This window comes from Copadichromis virginalis, linkage group LG3 (genome assembly GCF_057382275.1).
Source record: "Copadichromis virginalis isolate Kocher_CV1m ecotype Utaka linkage group LG3, C_Virginalis_male_GT1.1, whole genome shotgun sequence".
Classification (NCBI taxonomy): Eukaryota; Metazoa; Chordata; class Actinopteri; order Cichliformes; family Cichlidae; genus Copadichromis; species Copadichromis virginalis.
This window is the reverse complement of record NC_140620.1, coordinates 21815902-21836320: the sequence shown is the minus strand read 5'-3', so window position 1 is coordinate 21836320 and position 20419 is coordinate 21815902. Positions and strand designations below refer to the sequence as shown.

The 20419-nt window shown below is 39.6% G+C and overlaps 3 protein-coding genes across 4 annotated transcripts in view; 1 reads left to right on the top strand and 2 right to left on the bottom strand.

Moving 5' to 3' along the window:
- LOC146713428 (uncharacterized) overlaps positions 1 to 926 on the top strand; it is a 34390-nt gene extending 33464 nt beyond the window's left edge. Inside the window, exon 15 of the mRNA XM_085447593.1 lies at positions 18 to 926. Coding sequence (XP_085303719.1) covers positions 18 to 538 — 521 coding nt within the window. The 3' untranslated portion in view covers positions 539 to 926. The remainder of the gene's footprint in view (positions 1 to 17) is intronic.
- Positions 927 to 5714: 4788 nt separating this feature from the next.
- Positions 5715 to 13234, bottom strand: LOC146713427 (uncharacterized). Of its 2 annotated transcripts, none has more exons than XM_085447664.1 (6): positions 12895 to 13234; positions 11930 to 12032; positions 11714 to 11829; positions 10533 to 10771; positions 10317 to 10420; positions 5715 to 7324 (listed from the first exon to the last, which is right to left on the bottom strand). In XM_085447664.1, the coding sequence occupies exons 1-6, from the start codon at positions 13115 to 13117 to the stop codon at positions 6007 to 6009; spliced, it is 2103 nt and encodes a 700-aa protein (XP_085303790.1). In that variant the 5' UTR covers positions 13118 to 13234; the 3' UTR covers positions 5715 to 6006. The 2 variants fall into 2 exon arrangements, with proteins under 2 accessions (XP_085303790.1, XP_085303780.1); XM_085447654.1 differs by having other exon boundaries at positions 5715 to 7327; positions 12895 to 13233.
- Positions 13235 to 14121: 887 nt separating this feature from the next.
- Positions 14122 to 17566, bottom strand: LOC146713426 (Fc receptor-like protein 5). The gene is made up of 6 exons (XM_085447937.1): positions 17529 to 17566; positions 17202 to 17237; positions 16435 to 16698; positions 14639 to 14884; positions 14405 to 14563; positions 14122 to 14266 (listed from the first exon to the last, which is right to left on the bottom strand). The coding sequence occupies exons 1-6, from the start codon at positions 17554 to 17556 to the stop codon at positions 14172 to 14174; spliced, it is 828 nt and encodes a 275-aa protein (XP_085304063.1). The 5' UTR covers positions 17557 to 17566; the 3' UTR covers positions 14122 to 14171.
- Between the last annotated feature and the right edge of the window lie 2853 nt (positions 17567 to 20419).

The window sequence follows — 20419 nt, the reverse complement described above, 5'->3', positions numbered from 1 at the left end:
TTTGTTCTCTCCATCAGATTCCTGTCAACTCACAATCGACACAAACACAGTACACACAAACCTCCAGCTGTCTGACAACAACAAGAAGGTGACACATGTGAAGGAAGTTCAGTCATATCCTGATCATCCAGACAGATTTGATGTTTATCCTCAGCTGCTGTGTAGAAATGGTCTGTCTGGTCGCTGGTACTGGGAGGTTGAGTGGAGAGGATACATTTACATATCAGTGAGTTACAGAAGAATCAGAAGGAAAGGAGAGGGCAAAGACTGTTGGTTTGGATGGAATGATCAGTCGTGGAGTCTGTACTGCTCTGGTGATGGTCCTCGTCATGTCAAGCACAATAAAAGAGAAATATCCATCTCCTCCTCTGTCTCTAACAGAGTAGCAGTGTATGTGGATTGCCCTGCTGGCACTCTGTCCTTCTATAAAGTCTCCTCTGACACTCTGATCCACCTCCACACCTTCAACACCACATTCACTGAAACTCTTTATGCTGGGTTTTGGGTCTGGTCTGGTTCCTCAGTCACTCTGTGCTGAGTGTAAAGAGTGTCCTCCTGTTAGAGAAACACTCTGACCGTTGAACAGTCTGTACATGTCTGTTTCTTTCACTCAGAAACATGTTTTCAAATTCTTGGATTCAATCAGTTGATGTTTGAAACTGTTCTAAATGATTCCTTGTAAACTTCTTCCTCTTCAGTCCTTTAAAGATGGAAGCTCCCATTATTCCAGGATACACATGTCTGTATTTTTCCACTCAAAGCTTCACAGTGAATATCAGTATGTTGTGTTTCTCTGAAGCTCAGCTCACAACCAGCTTTTAAGGTATTTCGTTTCATGTTTTTTATGCCTGTTTTTATTTGCTGTACAGTGTCCTTGGGTGTTTTGAAAGATGCTTTTAAATAAATAAAATGTATTATTATTATGAGCTCCTCTGCATTTTCAACAAGTCTGAGCTCATTAAAATGAATCCAAATGTTTGATTTCTCTTTCTTAATGGGATTTTCCCAAACTCTCCACAAGATCTTACTGTTTCACTCATTGTTGGAAGCTCATGATTTGAAAAGATTTCCGCCATATAAGCTGAAAATATTGACTCAATAGTTTTGAATGCACTTCTAACCAGAATATAATTGTATTGAGGTATCATAATGCATGTGGTTTATCTAATAAACAGCAAATCCTCATTTGAAACTAGTCTTGTGTTTTTCCCATGTTGAACAAGAGCATGTTGGTAACAGCTTGGTTATCAAACTCTTAGAAACATGAAAATATGTGTGTATAGCACTGCATATGTTGTGTATCACTTTAGTTTATATGAAACATGAAAACTATCACAAAGGGTCCTGGTGAAGATTCTGCTGGAATTTGGTGACAGAGATTTGCTTTGATCTCAAACTTTTAGAAGCTGTTTCATTGTTTTTCATGCAACTCTAATTTGATAAAACGCTGCATCAAAAACAAAGAGGAAGTGATGTCTATTTTTTCTGTGTTTATTTCCACATTCCACATTGTTCTTGACAATGACAATAAATAAATAAATACTAAATACTAAATACACAAAGCAGAATGAGCTCTATTGCTGACAATAAGTGATATGCAAGCAGAGTGAGCATTTCTGAGGCCCAAAATAAATTGAGTAGTAGTTCACTGAATAAAAATTGGAGTGTGAGCTCAGTTCCTTCATCAGTATGTATTATACATGTATATATGTATGTGTATTATATTAGTATAATGAGCGATGTATTCTTCCAAAAGAACTGACTGAAAAAAAAAACATGCAAAATTGCACTAAAAGAAATCTGTGAAATGACGAGACCGCGAAAGGTGAAGCACGTTATAGCAAGGGACCACTGTATACATAAAAATATGCATTACATGATACTGCTGATTTCATTTGACGCAACTAAATGATTGAGATCAAACACAGCATAATATCTAGACTGTTCTTGCTTCAGCTGTTCATCTGGATTACACAGCAGTTGACTGATTTCTTATGGCTCACACATTACGATATTTAAAGCATGACCAGCTGCAATAAACATCAAAAAAGGAAAAGAGCACATGCTGCACACAGTCACAGTAAAGAGAAGCTATAACGTTCTTAAATCAAAGGCTGGAAAACAACTTTTACATCCTTTCATTATAAATCAATTATACTTAATTATAAATCACTACAAAAGTAATGTAGAGCACTCTGCATCTGTGCCCCATTCAGTACAGTTGACTTACTATATAAGATGGAGAAATATTGTTTTTCCACTAAATATTACTGACACTGTACTTAAAACTATTTACACATGACTGAAATGTACTTAAAGAATACTTATTTTTGGTTTCATGTAAATATCTAACTTTTCCATAATTCTATTGTAGCCAACTTTAAGTACTTGTACATACAATTATATTGTTGTATATTTTTATTGTTATATTGTTGTTGAGCTAAACATACATATCATGTATGTTTAGCATTTATGGTTGGCTGTTTGATCCTCTACATGTTTAAAGGTGTCCAGTCCTGAGACACTGGGGGTGGAAACAGCTGTGATGTCATTCGACTGTCACAAAGAAGGAAGTGCATGAAGTGAGCAGCAAGGAGCCGCTGATGTTTTGGATTCAACAGTTCAGCATTTTAAAGATTGACACATACACATTTACACATATAAAGCTGAATTTGTCATATGCCACAGTTAACTCACTGTTCAGTGTTTTTTAGGAAGCTTCTTAACTGCCTCAGCTGCCAAACAACCAGCTGATGTCCTTGAGAAGAAGCTGAAAAAGTCTTCAACAACAAATACAGTAAGTGTACTTTAAAATACTAGATTCACTTTAGACTCACACAAGAAATTACTAAAGTAGTTGTGTTTCATTGACTACGTTTACTATATGAAAGGTAAGTTCAGTGTGTGTCTCTGCACAGACTGTTATGTTGTACTATTATTCAGTTGTCTGCTGTGTGTTGAACTGTGAATGTTTTTATGTTGAAATGTCTGCATCTCAGTGTAGATGAGGCTGGGGGTCATGGGGGGCTGCCATAGCAGTCTCTTCAAAATCATGACATCATCATAAATGCTGCTGGACTGCCTGATGGCTTGATGGTGAAAAAGCCATCCACCTCTGGAAGAAAGCAGAAGACATTTCAGAGGCTGCAGGCAGATTTCTTTTCAAACAGGTATTTTTTATTTTTGGCCTTTTTCATCTTTATTGGACAGAGCAGTGAAGATAAGTGACAGCAAAGCAGAGGGAGAGAGAAAGGGGATGTGGCCCAGGTCAGAATCAAACCCAGGCCAGCTGCTCTCCACCTCGTGGCACATGGTCACCTGCTCAGCCTCGTGAGCTACACCAGCAGCCCTGTAAGGAGAGATATTGAAAACCATGTTAATAAGATATTGTTGTTTTGTGTTTCATGTGGCTTAGACACAGAGAGTGGACGAAGGAAGTTTCTGTATGTTTGCTGATTAGTTAAATCAACACGCGATATTTTTTTAAGTTATAATTGTTCTAACAGCATTTTGAGTGGGAAAAGTTCAAAATGAGAGTAATCAGTTATTTGATATTTAAACAAGCTGAGTGTTTCTGTGCACGATGAAGAAGATCATCATCACCAGCTCAGCTGATGAATTTATATGTATCAGTCATTTCACGAGATGAAGTCATCCGTAGACATTTGTTATAACTTTGTGATAAATGTCATAACGTTAGGGCTCTGGTTTTGCTCACTACTTAACAAGATGATCATTGGCTCATTGTTGAATACAGTGGCCCAGGTGGAGTCTGACCTCTGACCCTTTCTGAGTTCTCTCTCTCCACTTTCATGTCTGATCTTCTGCTGTATTGTCCAAAATAGACATATGAATCATTTCATCATTTAGAACACTTAAGCAGATCTTTAGTTTGGGCAGTACAGTACAAAATAACACATATTGTACTATACTGCCCACTTCCTTATCTTATTGGATCTCTGTGTTAGGTTGGTGAAGGAAACACAACACTAGTTGTAGTTGTAGTTGTGTTAGGAACTAGTTTTTCATATCACAACCTAGAAACCTAGTGATCAAAATCCCAGTTATACTCAAGAGTTTTACTGCAACTCTCAAAAGGGGATCTATTTTTACTTTAGCACTGCCTGCTTTACTTTTGATGCCTGTGGATGAAATTTCAATTTAGATTAATTTAATGGTGGAAATGTGACGATCGCAAGTTTGACTGGCTGCATCCTAGTGGTGCAACGGATCAAAAATCTCGCGGTTCGGATCGGATCACAGTTTTAAGTCACGGATCAGATAAATTTTCGGATCAGCAAAAATAGAAAAAAAAGACAAAAATTCGACTCGCCATTTAGTTATTTAAGTATTTTTTGCCTATTAAAAAACATTCAACTGAAGACTCATTCCACGCACTTATATAAAACCAAATTAAGGTGCAATATGGACATTATGGACCATGCTGGGCATCCTCTGCACATGGCCGAGTCTGTTCAGTGACAGGTTGCTTCTCCCAAAGACAAGAACCAGCAGACTTAAAAACTCCTTTGTCCCACACGCCATCAAACTGTTTAACTCCTCGCTGGAGGGGAGAGGGAGGGGAAACGGGGACAAAGGAGGGGGGAACAAGTAGCTGTAGTGCCTTTTCACTGTGCAATAGTTTTTGTTAATAACCAACGGTGTAATAGACTCACAATACTTGAAATGTGCCGTTCCCTTGTATTCTTATTCCTATTTATCCCTTTTTTATTCTCTGTATTTATATATGTGTATATGTGGTATATTTCTGCTCACATTCGGCAACTTCTGTCGGTGCTGTGCTTTTGGAAACTGAATTTCCCGGAGGAACCCACCCGAGGGATAAATAAAGTTTCATCTAATCCAATGTAATCTATAGGGCAGTGCAGGGCTTTGTACCACTCCGCTCTGATATAACGAGCGGTCATGGTCACGTGGCTTTCCGTTGCCCTGGAGGTCCACCCATTTGTAGTTATAGCAACAGAAGATGCCTGGGACAGTTCAGCCATAACTTTAAACTTCTCCTGCTCATACATGCTTGGAACGATCTTGTCACACTGAAGTGGACGCGCAACGGGATATCATAGCGTGGCTCAAGCACGTTCATCATAGTTTAAACCCCTTGTTTTGCACAACGGAATACGGCCTTCAGTCTGCAGCTAAACACCCCAATAGCTTTTGTAATAGCTTTAGCCTGGATGGATTGGGCAGCAAAGGGCTGCTTAAATGCCGCAAACTCCTCTGCTCCTCCACTTGGACCACTAGCGCTGACCATAACTACCGCTTGACAGACTGACCACGCGCACCATACACATACCTTCTTTTTCTTTTTCGAATCTTCGGATCACGTGCATGATCACTGCTTGATTTGGCAGTTTTACTTCCTGACAAAACCCCAAAGGAGATTCATAGAATTGGACCAGCAAGTGTTTAAACCAGTACACAATGGAGCCACACGGCTGCTGCCTGTTCAAATCTAAAAAATATCCAGAGGTCAGTACACAAAGTAAAGGAATTTCTAAGAAGCTAGGTTAAACACCTAAAGGAGCTCTGTGACTTAGGCTAATAAAGTCTAAAAAGTGGCTGTCATTTTATAAATCTTACTAGTATTACTATACAAATTTATTTTATGTCACAGGGTGACAGCCTTAAAAGCACTGCACATGCTCTGTTGTAAGTGCAGCAACACTGAAAGTTACACAATACACGACAGATTGTAGCAAAGGTTTTATTAGAGATGTCTCATAGGGGTAATACATGTACAGGTTTATTACTGAAAAAAGTAAAACAACAATAAATAAAGCTTAAGGCAAATAAGTTAATTTTCACTGTTCTGTTTAAACAGCCTGTGATAGGCTAATGAGCTGTCCAGGATGTACCCTTCCTCTCACTCTACGGGAGCTGGGATAGGCTCCAGCCCCCTTGCAACCCCTGAATTTGATAAGCTGAAGAGAGAATGGACGCGTGGATGTTTAAAAACAAAAAAACAAACCAGAACTTTAAGTGTTACGTTGCAGATCCTGGCGCCTGGTGGCTCTTCATGTGTGTTTTTAGACAATGACTCTGAGTAAAAGCTTTGTCACAGAGGGTACACTTGTATGGTCTCTCTCCATTGTGGGTCCTCATGTGAACAGTCAAGTATTCTTTTCGTGCGCAAGCTTTCCCACAAATACCGCACACAAATGGCTTGATGCCCGAGTGAAGCACTAAGTGGTTGTCTAGGTTGGTCTTGCGTTTGAAGGACCAGCCGCAGTCTGGGCAGCGGTAGGGCGTCTCCCCGCTGTGGACCCGCTTGTGAACGGTCAACGGGCCCTTGGTGCTGAATCCCTTGCCACACTCGCTGCAATGATACGGCTTTTCGTTGGTGTGAATCCTCATGTGGATCTCCAGCTGCGCACTAGTCAGGAACATTTTGCAGCAAATGTCACAGAGGTATGACCTCTCTCTGTTTGTGTGAATCTTCTCGTGTTGCCTCAGAGTCCCAGGAAGTTTAAAACGCCTCCCGCAGATCTTACAGCTGTGGGGTCTTTCCCCAGAATGGGTCATTTTGTGGCGGGACAACGATCTGTAGTCGCAGAGGGATTTACCGCACACACCGCAGAGGTGTGTCTTCCTGTTGGTGTGAGTCCTGTGATGAGCCTTTAACTGCTCTTTGAGTTCAAACACTTTATGACAGGTGTGACATTTGTGGCGCTTCCCCTCCTCGTGAAGTTTTCGATGATCCTCCAGGGAAGCCTTTAGTGCAAATTCATTATGGCAAACATCACATTTGTATGGTTTCTCCCCCGAGTGGCAGGCTACGTGCTCGTCGAGGCTGAGAGCACTAAGGAAAGACTCTCCACAGATGTGACAGTCATCAGTTTTGTGTCGACTTTGAAGATGATCCTTTAAGACCTCCACAGACTCTGAGCGCTCTCCGCATGCTCCGCAAACACTTCCTGGATCGTTTCCGTGACTCCAGGCATGTTTAACAAGCATAACTTCTGACATGTGCAGAGCTCCACAGACCAAGCAGGAAAGATTAGCAACACTTTTCTCAGTCTTAGTCCGAGTGACGCCAGGATGTCTGATCTTTTGCTTTTTTGACACCCTGGACTGCATTTTGGAATCACATCTCTTCAGTTCATTTTTGGACTTATCATTCCTTTCTACTTTTTCTTCTTTCCTTTTGTTGCAGTTCCTGAAAGTTTCTTTCCCCTCAGCTGCAGAGCCGGCTATAAGATCTGCAGCCGGTTCTTCACTATCAGCTTCTCCCATTTCTATCTCATTTTCTTCTCTGCCAGACGCAATCTCTGATTTGCTGCCGTCAACCTCTTGGGCAAGGCTGCTGCAGAAACCAGAAGCAAAAATTAACTGGGTTTAAAGTCTACATTACAATAGAGTACAGTATGATAAGACAGTGCTACACTGCCAAACGTGAAACCTGAAGATGTTTTGAAATTTTTAAGTACAAAATCTAATTTTGCTGGGAACAAATATTTAAAGCCAAGTAAAAGCCTTTCTTCAATGTTCTTGCACTCCTTGGCACTCTAGGCTGAGGCATATTCTGCCCACTCCTCTCGAAGAAGACAGACTAAACAATCTGCTAACCGAGGCACTGAAAAACGCACGAGAGTCACAACAAGCTGGATATATGCCATTATCCATGCATTTTCTTCAAGATTGTGGTTGAGTTTGCAGTCCGAGTGGGGAGAGAGGCAAAGTTCACTGTGGAGAGTTCACCAATCTTATCTCAAGTCTAATACTGGCCTTAACCAAAGTTAGAAAGAGTTTAAGGCACAAAAGCTCCAGAACTTTAAGTGGCTGCCAAGTCCACTTTTTGACTGACAGAATGAAAGATGTTCGCTTTAAGTACCTTTTCTGCACTTACATGGACTAATTTGAGGCAAGCTTAATTTGTAACTTGGCTACAGTTAAAAGACATGCTGCTCTCAGCTGAGCCTAAATTTTGATTGGACTAAATAATCACTAAACACCAGTGTTGGGACTAACGCGTTATTAAGTAACGCGTTACAGTAACTACGTTATTATTGTGGTAACGAGCACGGTAACTAGTTATTATGCCAAAACCAGGAACGCGTTACTCGTTACTGGGATTTAGATAGGGTCGTTACTCGTTACTTCGTGTGGTGGCTATCGCGGAGTTTCCACAGATTCAGTAACATTAGCAAGTGGTGGAGGCCAGCAGGTGGATGAAGGAAAAGGGACGCAGAAGGAAAAGAGACCTGAGGCGGCCGCCGGTCCAAGTGTGAACTGAACTTCAGGTAAGAAGTTATGACCTGCAGTCCATCTGGGTCAGATATGAACCAAGTTTAGGTGGAGTTTATTTTCGTTATGCTGACTTTTTCCGTACTGCGTGCTAGCTAGCATGACGGAGTTTCTATACAGGTGGTGCTATGGTGTTACTGATGTAGAATTTTATTTTGTTCATAAGTTATTAGAGTTGCCAACCGTCCCGTCTGGTATTCAGAGAAAATATTACGCGTTTCTTATTGAGGTGAAAAGGAACAGTTTGTCCCGTAATTCAGCTACAATGAAAAAGATACAAAGCTGGAGTTATTCTGTGTCTTTGCTGCACAGCTGCCTCTTCTCTCATTCTCCCCCCTCCCTCTCCCGTTTCTACTTCAATCATGAAACTGATCAATGATCAGCTGATCGGCTTTTCTCTCTTGTTTGTTTATCGCCCACTTTGCGCCGAAAGAGGGAACCAGCAGATGTCGCGCTAAACAACAGCAGCACGTTTAAGCTTGATCAGCTGTTGTTAGAATTTATTTAATATTAATTTCTACTATCAGCTGATGTTTGCTGGAGCCACAGCTGCAAAAAAGCTGCTGGTCATGATATGGTTTGGTTATCTGGTGAGAGGGAAACATGAAGATGAAACCAGGAGATGTCCTTACTGAATCATCAGAGCTGAACAGGTGATGGAGAAACATGTTTACCTTTTAGGTGACATGAATGAGTTGAAGGGAAGTTATGAACTGTTTCTGAGAGACAAATAACACCAGGATCCTTTTTTAGGTAGCTGACAGCTGGTAACTGTGCAGGTGCGGATCTAGCAAAGTGTTGCCAGGGGGGCATGTAGGGCATTAACAGGGAAAGGGGGGCACAAAGAAATACTTTTCTATCTTATTCTCATTTAAAATGTCTAGCTTTTAAAAAATAATTATCTGAATCTTACAACAAACAATTGATAGATTAATGCATATATACCATCAAAACAGTGAACATCACTGTGTTTATTTTCATTCAAAGGCTTTATGATTTTTCCTATAATAGTGGGCTGGTCTCTAGTCAAAATGCCCAGGACGATTTTTCTGTCCCAGTCCAGCCCTGTATGCAGCTCATCTGCAGTCTGGTGTTACCTACATCTTCCTATTCAGAAGGCAGAATTTCCGAGTTCTGAGTACAATCGAAAGCACCACGACTGCAGTTTTTGTGTTGGATGTAAAAGGCGCACATGACGCTGTGACGTAGGCTAGAATCATGGCAGCAGTCAATGACGGTCCAGGCGTGGGATTTCTCTCGTGGAAATATGCACATTATCTTTTTCTTTCTATTGGTAGGTGGCACAGTGCACTGTGGCAAGTAAGCAAGCTAGAAGACTGGCAAAGTTATGGAAGCAACACATTAACAAGAGAATTCTGAGTAAAATCAAAGTTACTTTCCCTAGTAACTAGTTACTTTGAAAGTAACGAGTAACTTGAAGTAACTGAGTTACTTTTGAGAGAAGTAACTAGTAATGTAACTAAGTTACTATTTTAAAGTAACTTACCCAACACTGCTAAACACAAAGGGTCACCAAAAGCCCCTAATGGTCATCAGCTGACAATGACTTTGTGCTTGTAAAGGCTGGCTGGTGAACAAAACAGGAAGCCCTAGCTTGGATATCTGCCGGCTATTCAATGATACCCCCAAAAATTGACACTTGCTCCAGTGACTAAGTCAGCACACTAGAAAATGGGTTCCAGATGACTGGATTTTAGCATCCAAGAAACCTTCAAATTCACCAATTTGGTACTCCATTCGCATTTCTTTGGTTATATTTCATGCCTCACTACTCACATAACGCCTCACTGACACATGTTTGGGACGTCTCACTTTCCAGATTGAAACATGATAATCTCCAAATTTACAAAACCAGAACCTTAATAAAATATTTTTCCAGTTTGGTGTGGCTGTGTCGTAAACTCAACCTAATCCAACACGAATGGGATGAACTGGAGCAACAATCACGAGCCGATCCGTAACATCCAAAACATGTGTTGACTCTCCAGATATTTTACATCACTAGGCGATGCTTTTTTGTGAGTTACCTCGTCTGTTGTCTGGTCTCATCATTAGTTAAGACAACAGAGTTCATGTTTTCAGTTTGAAGACGATGAAGGTCTTCTTCTCTGGGCTGATGCACCTCTTGAGTCTGAAAAAAAACAAAAAAAACAAACAAACACTCAGCACTAACAACGTAAAAGAAATACTGCTTAATAAAAAAAAGTGCTGTTCCACCTCAAAGGTTACAGAGTCTTAACTACCTTCAGTCGAATGTAGACCGTAGACCGCCCCCATCCCATGATGCTTCTGTGGATCTCCTCTGGCGTCAGCGTCTCTAGTTTCAGAGGTTGTAATTTACGCTTCTTGTCCAACGTTAAGATGTCAAAAGGTTTGTTGTCTCCGGCCAGCTGCGGGCAGGTGGATCTTAGCAGGTTCAGGAAGTCCGCCTCTTTCTGTCCCCGCGGACACTTCAGCTTCAGGACTGGACATTTCTTCAGGACTAACAGAGAGAATTTAAACTCTCCTTTAGGGATGTCAGCATGTAGATCACTGGTCCTGCCAAAGGTCCTTAAAGTTTTCAGAGTTGCATCTTCATTTTGCACTTAGCTCCTCCAGTGGAAAACTCCAAAGGATTAGCTTTTTAATATAAAATTCTCTTTTTATTTAATTCAGCCATGAAGGTGGAAGATGAACAACACAGTGAGATATGGTATGAAATAGGTGTGTCTCTGAGTTGAGAGACCAAGTTTCAAAATGTGTCACATTCAAATGATGCGAGAAAAAAAACGTAACAGAAGTCTGTCACTGGACCAATTTTCAAAATAAAAATAAAAATAAATTGCATCTTGAAAAGTATTTAATATATGAACATTAATAAAAACAGCAAATATTACATATAAACTTACATAAAACTTTCATGGTCAAGCATAAAATGTAAAAAAAAAATCTCTAAAAAGACGCATACAGTGGTGCGTCGATATAACGCGGTTCACTTTTCGCGGACTCGCTGTTTCGCGGATTTTTTTGTGTGCAGTTTTGCATGCTGTTTTTTTTTTTTACAGTTATTATAAAACATCTATAATAACTGTAAAAAATAAAGCTGGCTACTACACAGATTTCACCTATCGCGGGTTATTTTTGGAACGTAATTCCCCAGATAAACGAGGAACCACTGTATTTCCAACTTAACGTGAGGAACTTGAAACGGGGCGTAACGCCTCATTGCTCCCATGTGGAGGTTTGATAGTTGCTCAAGTATGTGAATGCATTAACTACTGCCTACTAAGAGTAACCCTGGGCTTTTCAAGCATGGCTGCCATAAAAACTAAAAATAGAGAGAGACTGTGAGTACACTGAGTATAAATAAAGTGAGAAACTAAATTACCATTTTTTTAATTATATATAATTTTTATACTTTTTATTACATTGAAATACTTATTACCATTTTTCAAGAGCAGGCTGGTCTGAGAGTGCTCCAGGATGCTGATCTTGAGGTCTATGTGGTTCTGAGCTCTGGCAAGATTTCTTCTTTCTGTCTCACACTGGTGTGGTGAAGACCTTAAAGACAGAGATCATCCACAGGCTAATTACAGTCTGAAATGGCCAGTATTAAAATGGAAATCATCTAATATACAGGTAAGGATGGTTCATTTTCAACCTTGATGGACCGGTTATGTCCGCCGTCTGCAGATTCTCATGAGACTCTTCTTTCTCACCCTCCTCTTCCTCAACAGGACTGAAGCTCCTGCTGCACTTTGATCCTGAAGAAAACAAGAACAAAGTAGAAGAGCCTCTTTGAAAGCAGAATTGTTTTATTCTTATCTTAATAATAATAATAATAATAATAATAATAATAATAATAATAATGGATTGCATTTATGTAGCGCTTTTCAAGACCCTCAAAGCACTTTACAATTCCACTATTCATTCACTCTCACATTCACACACTGGTGGAGACAGCTACAGTTGTAGCCACAGCTGCCCTCGGCAGACTGACAGAAGCGAGGCTTATCCCATTGTTTTGTCCACTTTCTGCTGTGACACAACACATGTGGGACTAATGAAGGTTTATCTTATCTTAGCTTGTATTAATATTATTGTCTACAATGCTCTGCTTTTAATGTTATAGACCACACATGCCAGACTTCAATGACAAAATCTACTATTCTGCCATTCAGAATCAATTTTAAAAGTGTAAAGGACATGATTGTACACAGTTAACACAAACACGGCTGCCGAGCTGTTAATACTGCGAATATAAAATGTGTGAAATAAATAAAGAAATAAAAAATGAAAATAAATGGTATAAAGACAAACACGGCTGGGGGAAAAAAAACACATACTTCAGAAGACTTTATTTATCCCCAAGGGGCAACTAAGAGACTGACCTTGCCAACCGTACATACAATACACAAACATCACGTTGGGGAGACAGGTCAGGATAGGTAGCTGGCCAGTCAGCCGCACGAGCAGCGACCCGGAAACGAACAATGGGAAAATGTACAACATGAGGAAAGACGAGGAGAAAAGAGAACTCCCCCCAGACTGAGCTCCAACAGGGAGATCAGTTTGAGAACAGGCTTGCTAAATTCTCGTTTATATGCTACAAAGAAAATGACCCACCCGCTTTGTTTAGCGTGGCTTCATGCGGTAGAAGCTCCCGCTGTCTCTTCTGCCGGTCGATCTCCTGTCTGAAGCCCGAAGCCTCCTCCTCGTACCCGGCCACCAGTCTGTCCACAGCCGCTAAGATCTCCCGGGAGGCGGCGGCGAGCTTCTCTGTAACAAACTCCCGCAGTTCCTCGGCTTTAGACATGTCAGCCAAACGGTCCGCTGTGTTTCTGCTCATCACCGCAACCACTGCTTTAATGTTTATATCAAATACTTAGTCACTCGCAGCATTGTTTACAATCTGAGAGCGTTTCCGGTTTTGGTGCCCGTTTCATTTTCTGCCACTAGAAACAGAGACCGTCACAAACGTTCCCGGGTCACCTCAGCCGTCCTCTTTTGTGCGTCGATGTTTTTACAGAAGCCGTAAGCTTTAATCAGTGAGAACGTAAAACAAAACGAGATATCATTATATGAAAATGACGTAAAATGATCTTCAAAGTTTTTTTAATCAATGTATTGCAATTTCTTTATCATTTTCAATTTTAGCTGCATAAAACTGTAAAATTAATAAAAAAAATCGAATAAAATGTGGGATAAATACATATTGTAAAGACACACTACCTAGTCCGAAGAAAATTTATTAAGAGAAAAAAAGAATAGAAATAGTGAATAAAGTAATGACAATAACTACAGAAACATACAAATATATATTTTTATTTTGCACTTAATGATGTAATAAAAATGTATTTAGAGCTGAAACTACAACAATGATATGAAAGAACAACAAAATGACCAATACAGGATTCAAAAGACTACAAAAGGTTGAAAAAAAGATAAATAAAAAAAAACTAAAACTAAACATAAAAACTAATACAAATACAATGCACAAAGTAAAAGCTTTCAATTTAAAGGTACTGCAGTGGTTAGCACTGTTCCCTCACAGCAAGAAGGTCGTGGGTTCAAATATGCCATCTGTGTTGTGGTTGGGTTTTTTTTTGGAGTTTCTCTCCAGGTACTCCCGCTCCTCCGACAGTCCAAAGACATGCAGTTAGTGGGGTTAGGTTAACTATTTATTCTAAATTCCATTTGTAAATGGTTGTCTGTTTCTCATTGTTAGTCCTGCAAAAGATTGGCAAACTGTTCAGGTTGTACTCCACCTCTCACTCTGTGGCAGCTGGGATAGGCTCTAGTAACCCTTAGCTGGACTAAAATGTGACTCTAAAAAGAGACTTGATCTTTAGCTCTATCTAAAGGTCAAGTCTCTTTTTAGAACCACATTTTAGTGCAGAAGATCAAAAGTGATGCTCTGTGGTGACAGCATGGATGCCATCATCATAATTGTTGTCAAATCCATGCTTAGGCTGGGCATGAGACTTTAGGATCTGACCTGCAGTCAGAAAAGTAGAATATAAATAATATAATATATATGTTTTTATAAATAAAATAAAAACAGAATACACACATGAAGAGTTCAGAGAGAGATGAGTTAATTGTCAGCATATTGATTGATCAATGAATGATTCACCTGTGGTTCTGTGTCGATATAAAGAAACCAAGAGGAGAGTGGAGATGAAGTACGGACAGAACACCATGAGGTACCATATCAGTATGAACACAAGTTGGGGGGAGGTGGGCTCAGGTGAAAGAGGTGAGTCAGGAGCAGATGTAGTTATTTTAAGTTCACCTGCAGAGAGAATCCCACCTGTTACACTAAATATGTGGATAAAATAAGAGTGATGATCAAAGTGAAGCTCCTCACCTGTGACAGTGATCCAGCTGGATGGAGACTCTCCATGACCGCTGATGTCACACTTGTAGAGGCCTTCATCAGACCTGGAAACATGCTGGATGGTCATGTGACCTGTAGGCTCCTCCCTGATGAGGGAGCCATCTTTATAGAAAGCAGCTGGGAGGTTGGAGGGAGTGGTCTTTGTTTTACAGAGCAGAGTGACGTCATCTCCCTCCATCACAGGGAGGACAGGACTCTGCAGGATCACTGATCCACCTCAACACAGAGACAAACTACAGCATTTCATCCATTTACACACAGTTTCATCAACACTAACTCCACACTCTGATCCACAGGTACCAACGTTAAGGGCTAAAGCGTGATACACACTTCCCCTCATATCTAAGTACACAATAAGAGCATGAAAGTAGCAGAACCTCATACTATGAAGTTTATATATTTCAGAGTCACAGATCCCCAGAATAGTATAAGAGTGGGCTGAAATTCAGTTGGAGTATGTGCAGTTTTAACAGAATTTAAAGATTTTTTTTTATCCCCAAAAGATCTTAAGATTGTCTTCTTTACTTAAATGTTATGGAGACTCAAACATTCTGTAAAGATAAGGTGACTCAAAAAGTGCCAATTTCCCGCTCAGCTCAATGTCCTTCAAAGACCTGTAACTCTGATAATAATGATGGAAATCCCAATAATATAATAAGTAAATAAATAAAAATTATATGTACAATGGCTTGAAAAAGTGTTTAATGCCTTCCTGAGTTCATATATTTTGTCACACTTTTTTCACACAAATTTAAACATTAGACAAAGACAACACAAGTAAAGAGACAATACAGTTTCTAAATGAAGGTGTTTATTATTAAGAGGATAAAAAATCTAAACCTACATGGTCTGTGTGAAAAGTTAATTGTGGTGTATCATATCTTTGGGAACCCTGATTACCGCCACACTTTTTTAGATAAAGAAATCATTTAAGTAGCACCTGCCTGCAAAATGGAGTAGATCACAAGATCCTCAAAAGCCAGACATTATGCCAGGATCCAAGGAAATTCAGGAGCAAATGAAAAACAAAGCAATTGAAATCTCTCAGTTTGGAAAAGGTTATAAAGCAATTTCTGAAGCTGTGGGACTCCAGTGAACCAGAGAGAAAGCTATCATCTGCAAATGCCAAAAACATGGAACCTTGGTGAAGCTCCTCAGGAGTGGCCAAAATTACCCTAAGAGTGCTGCAACTCATCGAAGAGGTCACGAAAGACATCAGAAAAACATCCACAGAACTGCAGGCTTCATGTGCCTCAGTTAAAGTCAGAGTTCACAGCTCTACCATAAGGAAGCAACTAGTCAAAAATGCCCCTTCATGGCAGAGTTACAACACAAAAACCACTGCTGAGCAAAAGGGACATCTCAGTTTTACCAGAAAACATCTTGATGAGAAATATGGAAAATACTCTGTGGACTGATGAGACAAAAGCTGACCTTTTTTGGAAGATGTGTGCTCTGTTACATCTGGCATAAAATTAACAGCATCTAAGAAAAGGAACATCGTACCAGCAGTAAAGTATGGTGGTGCTAGTGTGATTAGTGTTAGATTAGTGTTTAGGGGGCAATAACTTTTTCCTACAGGGCCATGTAGGTTTGGATATTTTTTCCCTTCATTTAGAAACTGCACTTTGTGTTTTAGTTGTGTTATTTTTGTCTAATATTTAAATTTGTTTGATTTGAAACATTTAAGTGTGACAAACATGCAGAAAAAATGAAATCAGGAAGGGAGCAAACACTTTTCACACCACCTTATGTGCTGAGCTTACCACTGACTGTCAGGTGGATGCTCTTGCTTGTTGCTTTCTCTCTGGACTCACACCAGTAAACCCCGCTGTCCAGCGGGTCAATGTAGCTGATGTTACAGGACGAGCCAGCTGGTTTTCCCCACCCAGCTCCACACTGAGTCCTGGTTTCAAAGGTTGTGTTTCTCCTCAGAGTCCATCCAGCAGAGCTGTCGTCCTCCTCACAGCTCAGAGACACAAAGTCTCCGTAGAACAGCTGAGAGCTGCTGGGACTCACAGTCAGACGAGCTGAGAAACATGAGCGAGTCTGGGTTTTAAATAAATATCAGGGATTTTGATTTTGGTCTATTTGAGGTGCAGAAGAAAAAAACAATACAAGAGTGTAGCAATGGATTAATGAGTTGGAAGGTTTATCGGATGGTAAAACACCACCCAGTTAACATATTTTATTTATTTAAGCCTGACAGATGCTTGCAGGTTTAGTTAACCAGCTGCTGGCTGTGCAGATATAATTCTGAAGGTCTGTCTTAATGAAACTAAAGAGGATTTTCTTTTCTTTTTTTAAGCTTTTACCATAATTTTTGGGTATTTCTGTTGAATTCAGGGTGCTGATTATGAAGAAGTGTTGATAAATGTATTTCATTCTGCAGGTTATTCTGCTCATTATTGGATCCACTTCATTCTGTTGTGACTTGATTTTGTTTTAGAATAGCACAATATTCAGCACCAAAAACTTCCCATTTCACCTTTAACCTTTCAACGTCAGTTTGTCCTATAACAGGTTCACTAACCTTGGTTTGTTGTGCAGCAGATCAGTGAGGTCAGAACTGCAAAGAGAGGCAAACTTTCAGTGAGCTTCAGTGAAGTTTTGCTTCAAACTCCAAATGTCAAGGAAAAAAAGTGCAGCAGTGACAAACAGAAAGTGTTTTTCAGGGACAGGATGTAGGTTATAGATGGAGGTGAGAAAGTAATTCAACACTTACTAAAACCTTATTTTTAAACCGTTTAATGAAGCAAAAGTTTAATTTAGAAACTTTCTGTGAGTCAAATTTTATTTAATTGTGCCACTCTTTTTCATCAAGCTGTAAATGTAGGTAAATAAAGCTTTTCGTACTTACAGAGGAGTCGTAGAGACATTTGACCCATTGTGCCGTGAGCAGAGATGTGAGCAGTCACACCCACCGCCTTCCTCGGGTCTAGCTGCTTTGTGGGGGGTTTTAAAAGCAGTGACAGGAAACCTGACCTTCTTACTGTAATTCTTCAGACGAGTTATGAAACATCCAGTGAATTTAGGCCACAAACACACTCAGATTTTTAAAATCACTCACTCATCACATTTCATGCTGGCATGACAGACGTCACATATGAGTACAAACAAAGTCCAGAGCAGATGGGCTGATGTGAGTTAGAGAGATTTCCCTCACGTCACTGCGACTAAAAAGAGATCATTCACAAGCTTGTGCAGTTATCTTTAAGGGATGATGTCACTAGAAAATAGCAAAATAAATGAAGACGTCCTCAAGAAATTCTGTAGTCACAGAGTTTGTCTCATAATGTAGTAATTAGGGCTAAATTTATCTTTGCAAACAATTATGCATGTTGCTTTGGATTGAAGGAGACGGTTTAGCACAAAATTAGTTGCATAGCCTGTAAAGTTGGCCCAATTTAAGGTTATCAATTATTATATGGCATCTTGCAGTCAGTGTTCTCAGGTGTAACAGGTTCCCTCCACTAAGCCTTAATGAATAACGTTAGGTTTTCAGATGTACAAAATGTGGGCTCATATCTGATGGCATGAATATAAACCTCGGTTTCCTTTGTGAAACAGCAAAGTAGGAGGAGCCGAACAACCAAATGTTAAAGCTGGCTACCTGTTCAAGTGTTCTCTTATCTGTGGTGCACAAATCCGGGGATGGTTAGTTCATAAAGCTAACTTACAAAGAAATGTGAAATTGTCCAACTCGGGTACCAAATAAGTGAGTTTAGATAAATTTGGTGATTTTATCTCATCAAGATACACCTCATAATCTTTTAAATGTTACAGTCCCATCTAAAGATATCCTCAGGAGTATGTCTGTGAAGGTTCTCAGTCATCCAGGCCATCGTAGTCAAAGGAGATTGGAAAGATCCTTTGAGTCAGTCAGAACAAATTGATTCAGAATTAACTGATTAGCACATTTCACATGCATATGCCATTAATCAGATTTTAAAAATACACCAATTTGGCTTCTCATATACAAACTCAGCATGCATCAAGAGGTCTCTCAAATATTTGCCCACATTTACATACAATAAAAGTGAATATTCAAAAATATCCTATACTGGGGAATTTGATTTCAATAAATCTCAGTACTTCAAAAAAACTGATGTCACAATATGTCACTGAATCCATCTGTTGTGCAAACTTCTTTACATTATACATTAAGTTTTTGGGAATAATATAATTATCTATCAACCAAATGCCGGCCAAATGGGAGTCTTTGGACAGACCAATATTTTTCAGTCACTAGGGTCTGCGGATGAGTTTCAATTGGACCTCGCAATTTGTTCCTTACCAGTTAGCATGTATTACCTGCCTTATTTAAGAATATTAAAATCACTCTTGTCTTGAAGAATATTGAATTTGAATGCAGAGAGCACTTTGACCACACAAATATGTACACAGTGTGGATATTTGTGTTTTTAAAGTTTTTGTTTTCTTATTGAAAAGGTTTAAGAAATATTACCGTGTTTGTGCTGATTTTGTATTTGGAGATTTTTCCCTAATCTGTAAAATGCTTTACATTGTTTGACCCATCGGACCCAGTTATTCCCAGCGCCAACATTTGTACCACTAGCCACCACTGGTCACAGTGTTAAAGATGTGTTGCCAGCTTTTTATGTGATGTCATCTGCTTCCCTATTCATGGGTCGCCGCTGCAAGTAAATTTGCGTGTTTGAGTTTGGAAGATGTGCCAGATACCTTTCCTGACATGACTCCAAAAGATTAGGATTTGAATGATTCCAATCATTTACATTTCTTTAAATTCTTTAAATCCTTGGTGAATGCAGAGGTGCCACCAAGTAAGGCAGGTAACTACTAGGTGCCCCAGGGCAGTAGGGTCAGCAGAGGGCCCCTGAGGACTGACAAACTGCAGCAGAAGCCATGTACAAAGTCTGCAGTGACATTGGCTGTGTCGCAATCCAGCGACTGCACGCTTTGGAGTACACGCAGTTCACATGCTATGTACAGCGTGTACTAGGAAGTAGGAGAAGTGCGGAAGTGAGATGCTTGTGAAATAGGACAGTCGCGCTGCTCAGGTTGCATTTTTTGGATCTAACCGTGAGAAACGTTTCATACAGCATTGTTTGACAGAAATGAAGGAGAAAAAATGTTTCTTTGTTCATTAATTTGTTTTATGACATCAATTTGATTAGTTGGGTATCTGAGGCCGAGACCACAGGACTGTAAAACATGATTGTTGGGCTTCACTTCTGTGCTGAACAGTCATTTAAGATTAGTTAGTAAATAACAATTAGCTAATGTTGTTCATGAGACTAAAGTCATCTCACTGTGGTAATGTAAATATAATATGGCCAATATTATATTTATTGTCAGATTATTATGATATATTACAGCAGTGAGCTTAAACTCTGTGTCAAATGAGCTTCAGTAAAGATTCAAGTTGCAGTTATTTACATTTCCAATCACTTAAATCTTCACTCAAAGACAAGTATCTTTGACAGTGTATATATAGATGTGTTATATATAAGAGACAAATATTGTTCGTTTAATATGTTGGCATTTTTACATTTGGCTCAATGCTTACATATATGTGTAAAAAGAAAATGTAAGAGCTGTGATAACTTGAAGACCCTGAGTACTTTCTCCCACACTGAAAACACTGGAATGATAAAATTATTTGAACATTACCTAATAAGACTGATTCAGGACAGACAATTAGTTATTTTAAACTTTTCTAGCAGTCCTTCACAAACAGGGAACAGTCTGTCTATTCTCTCCATCTGT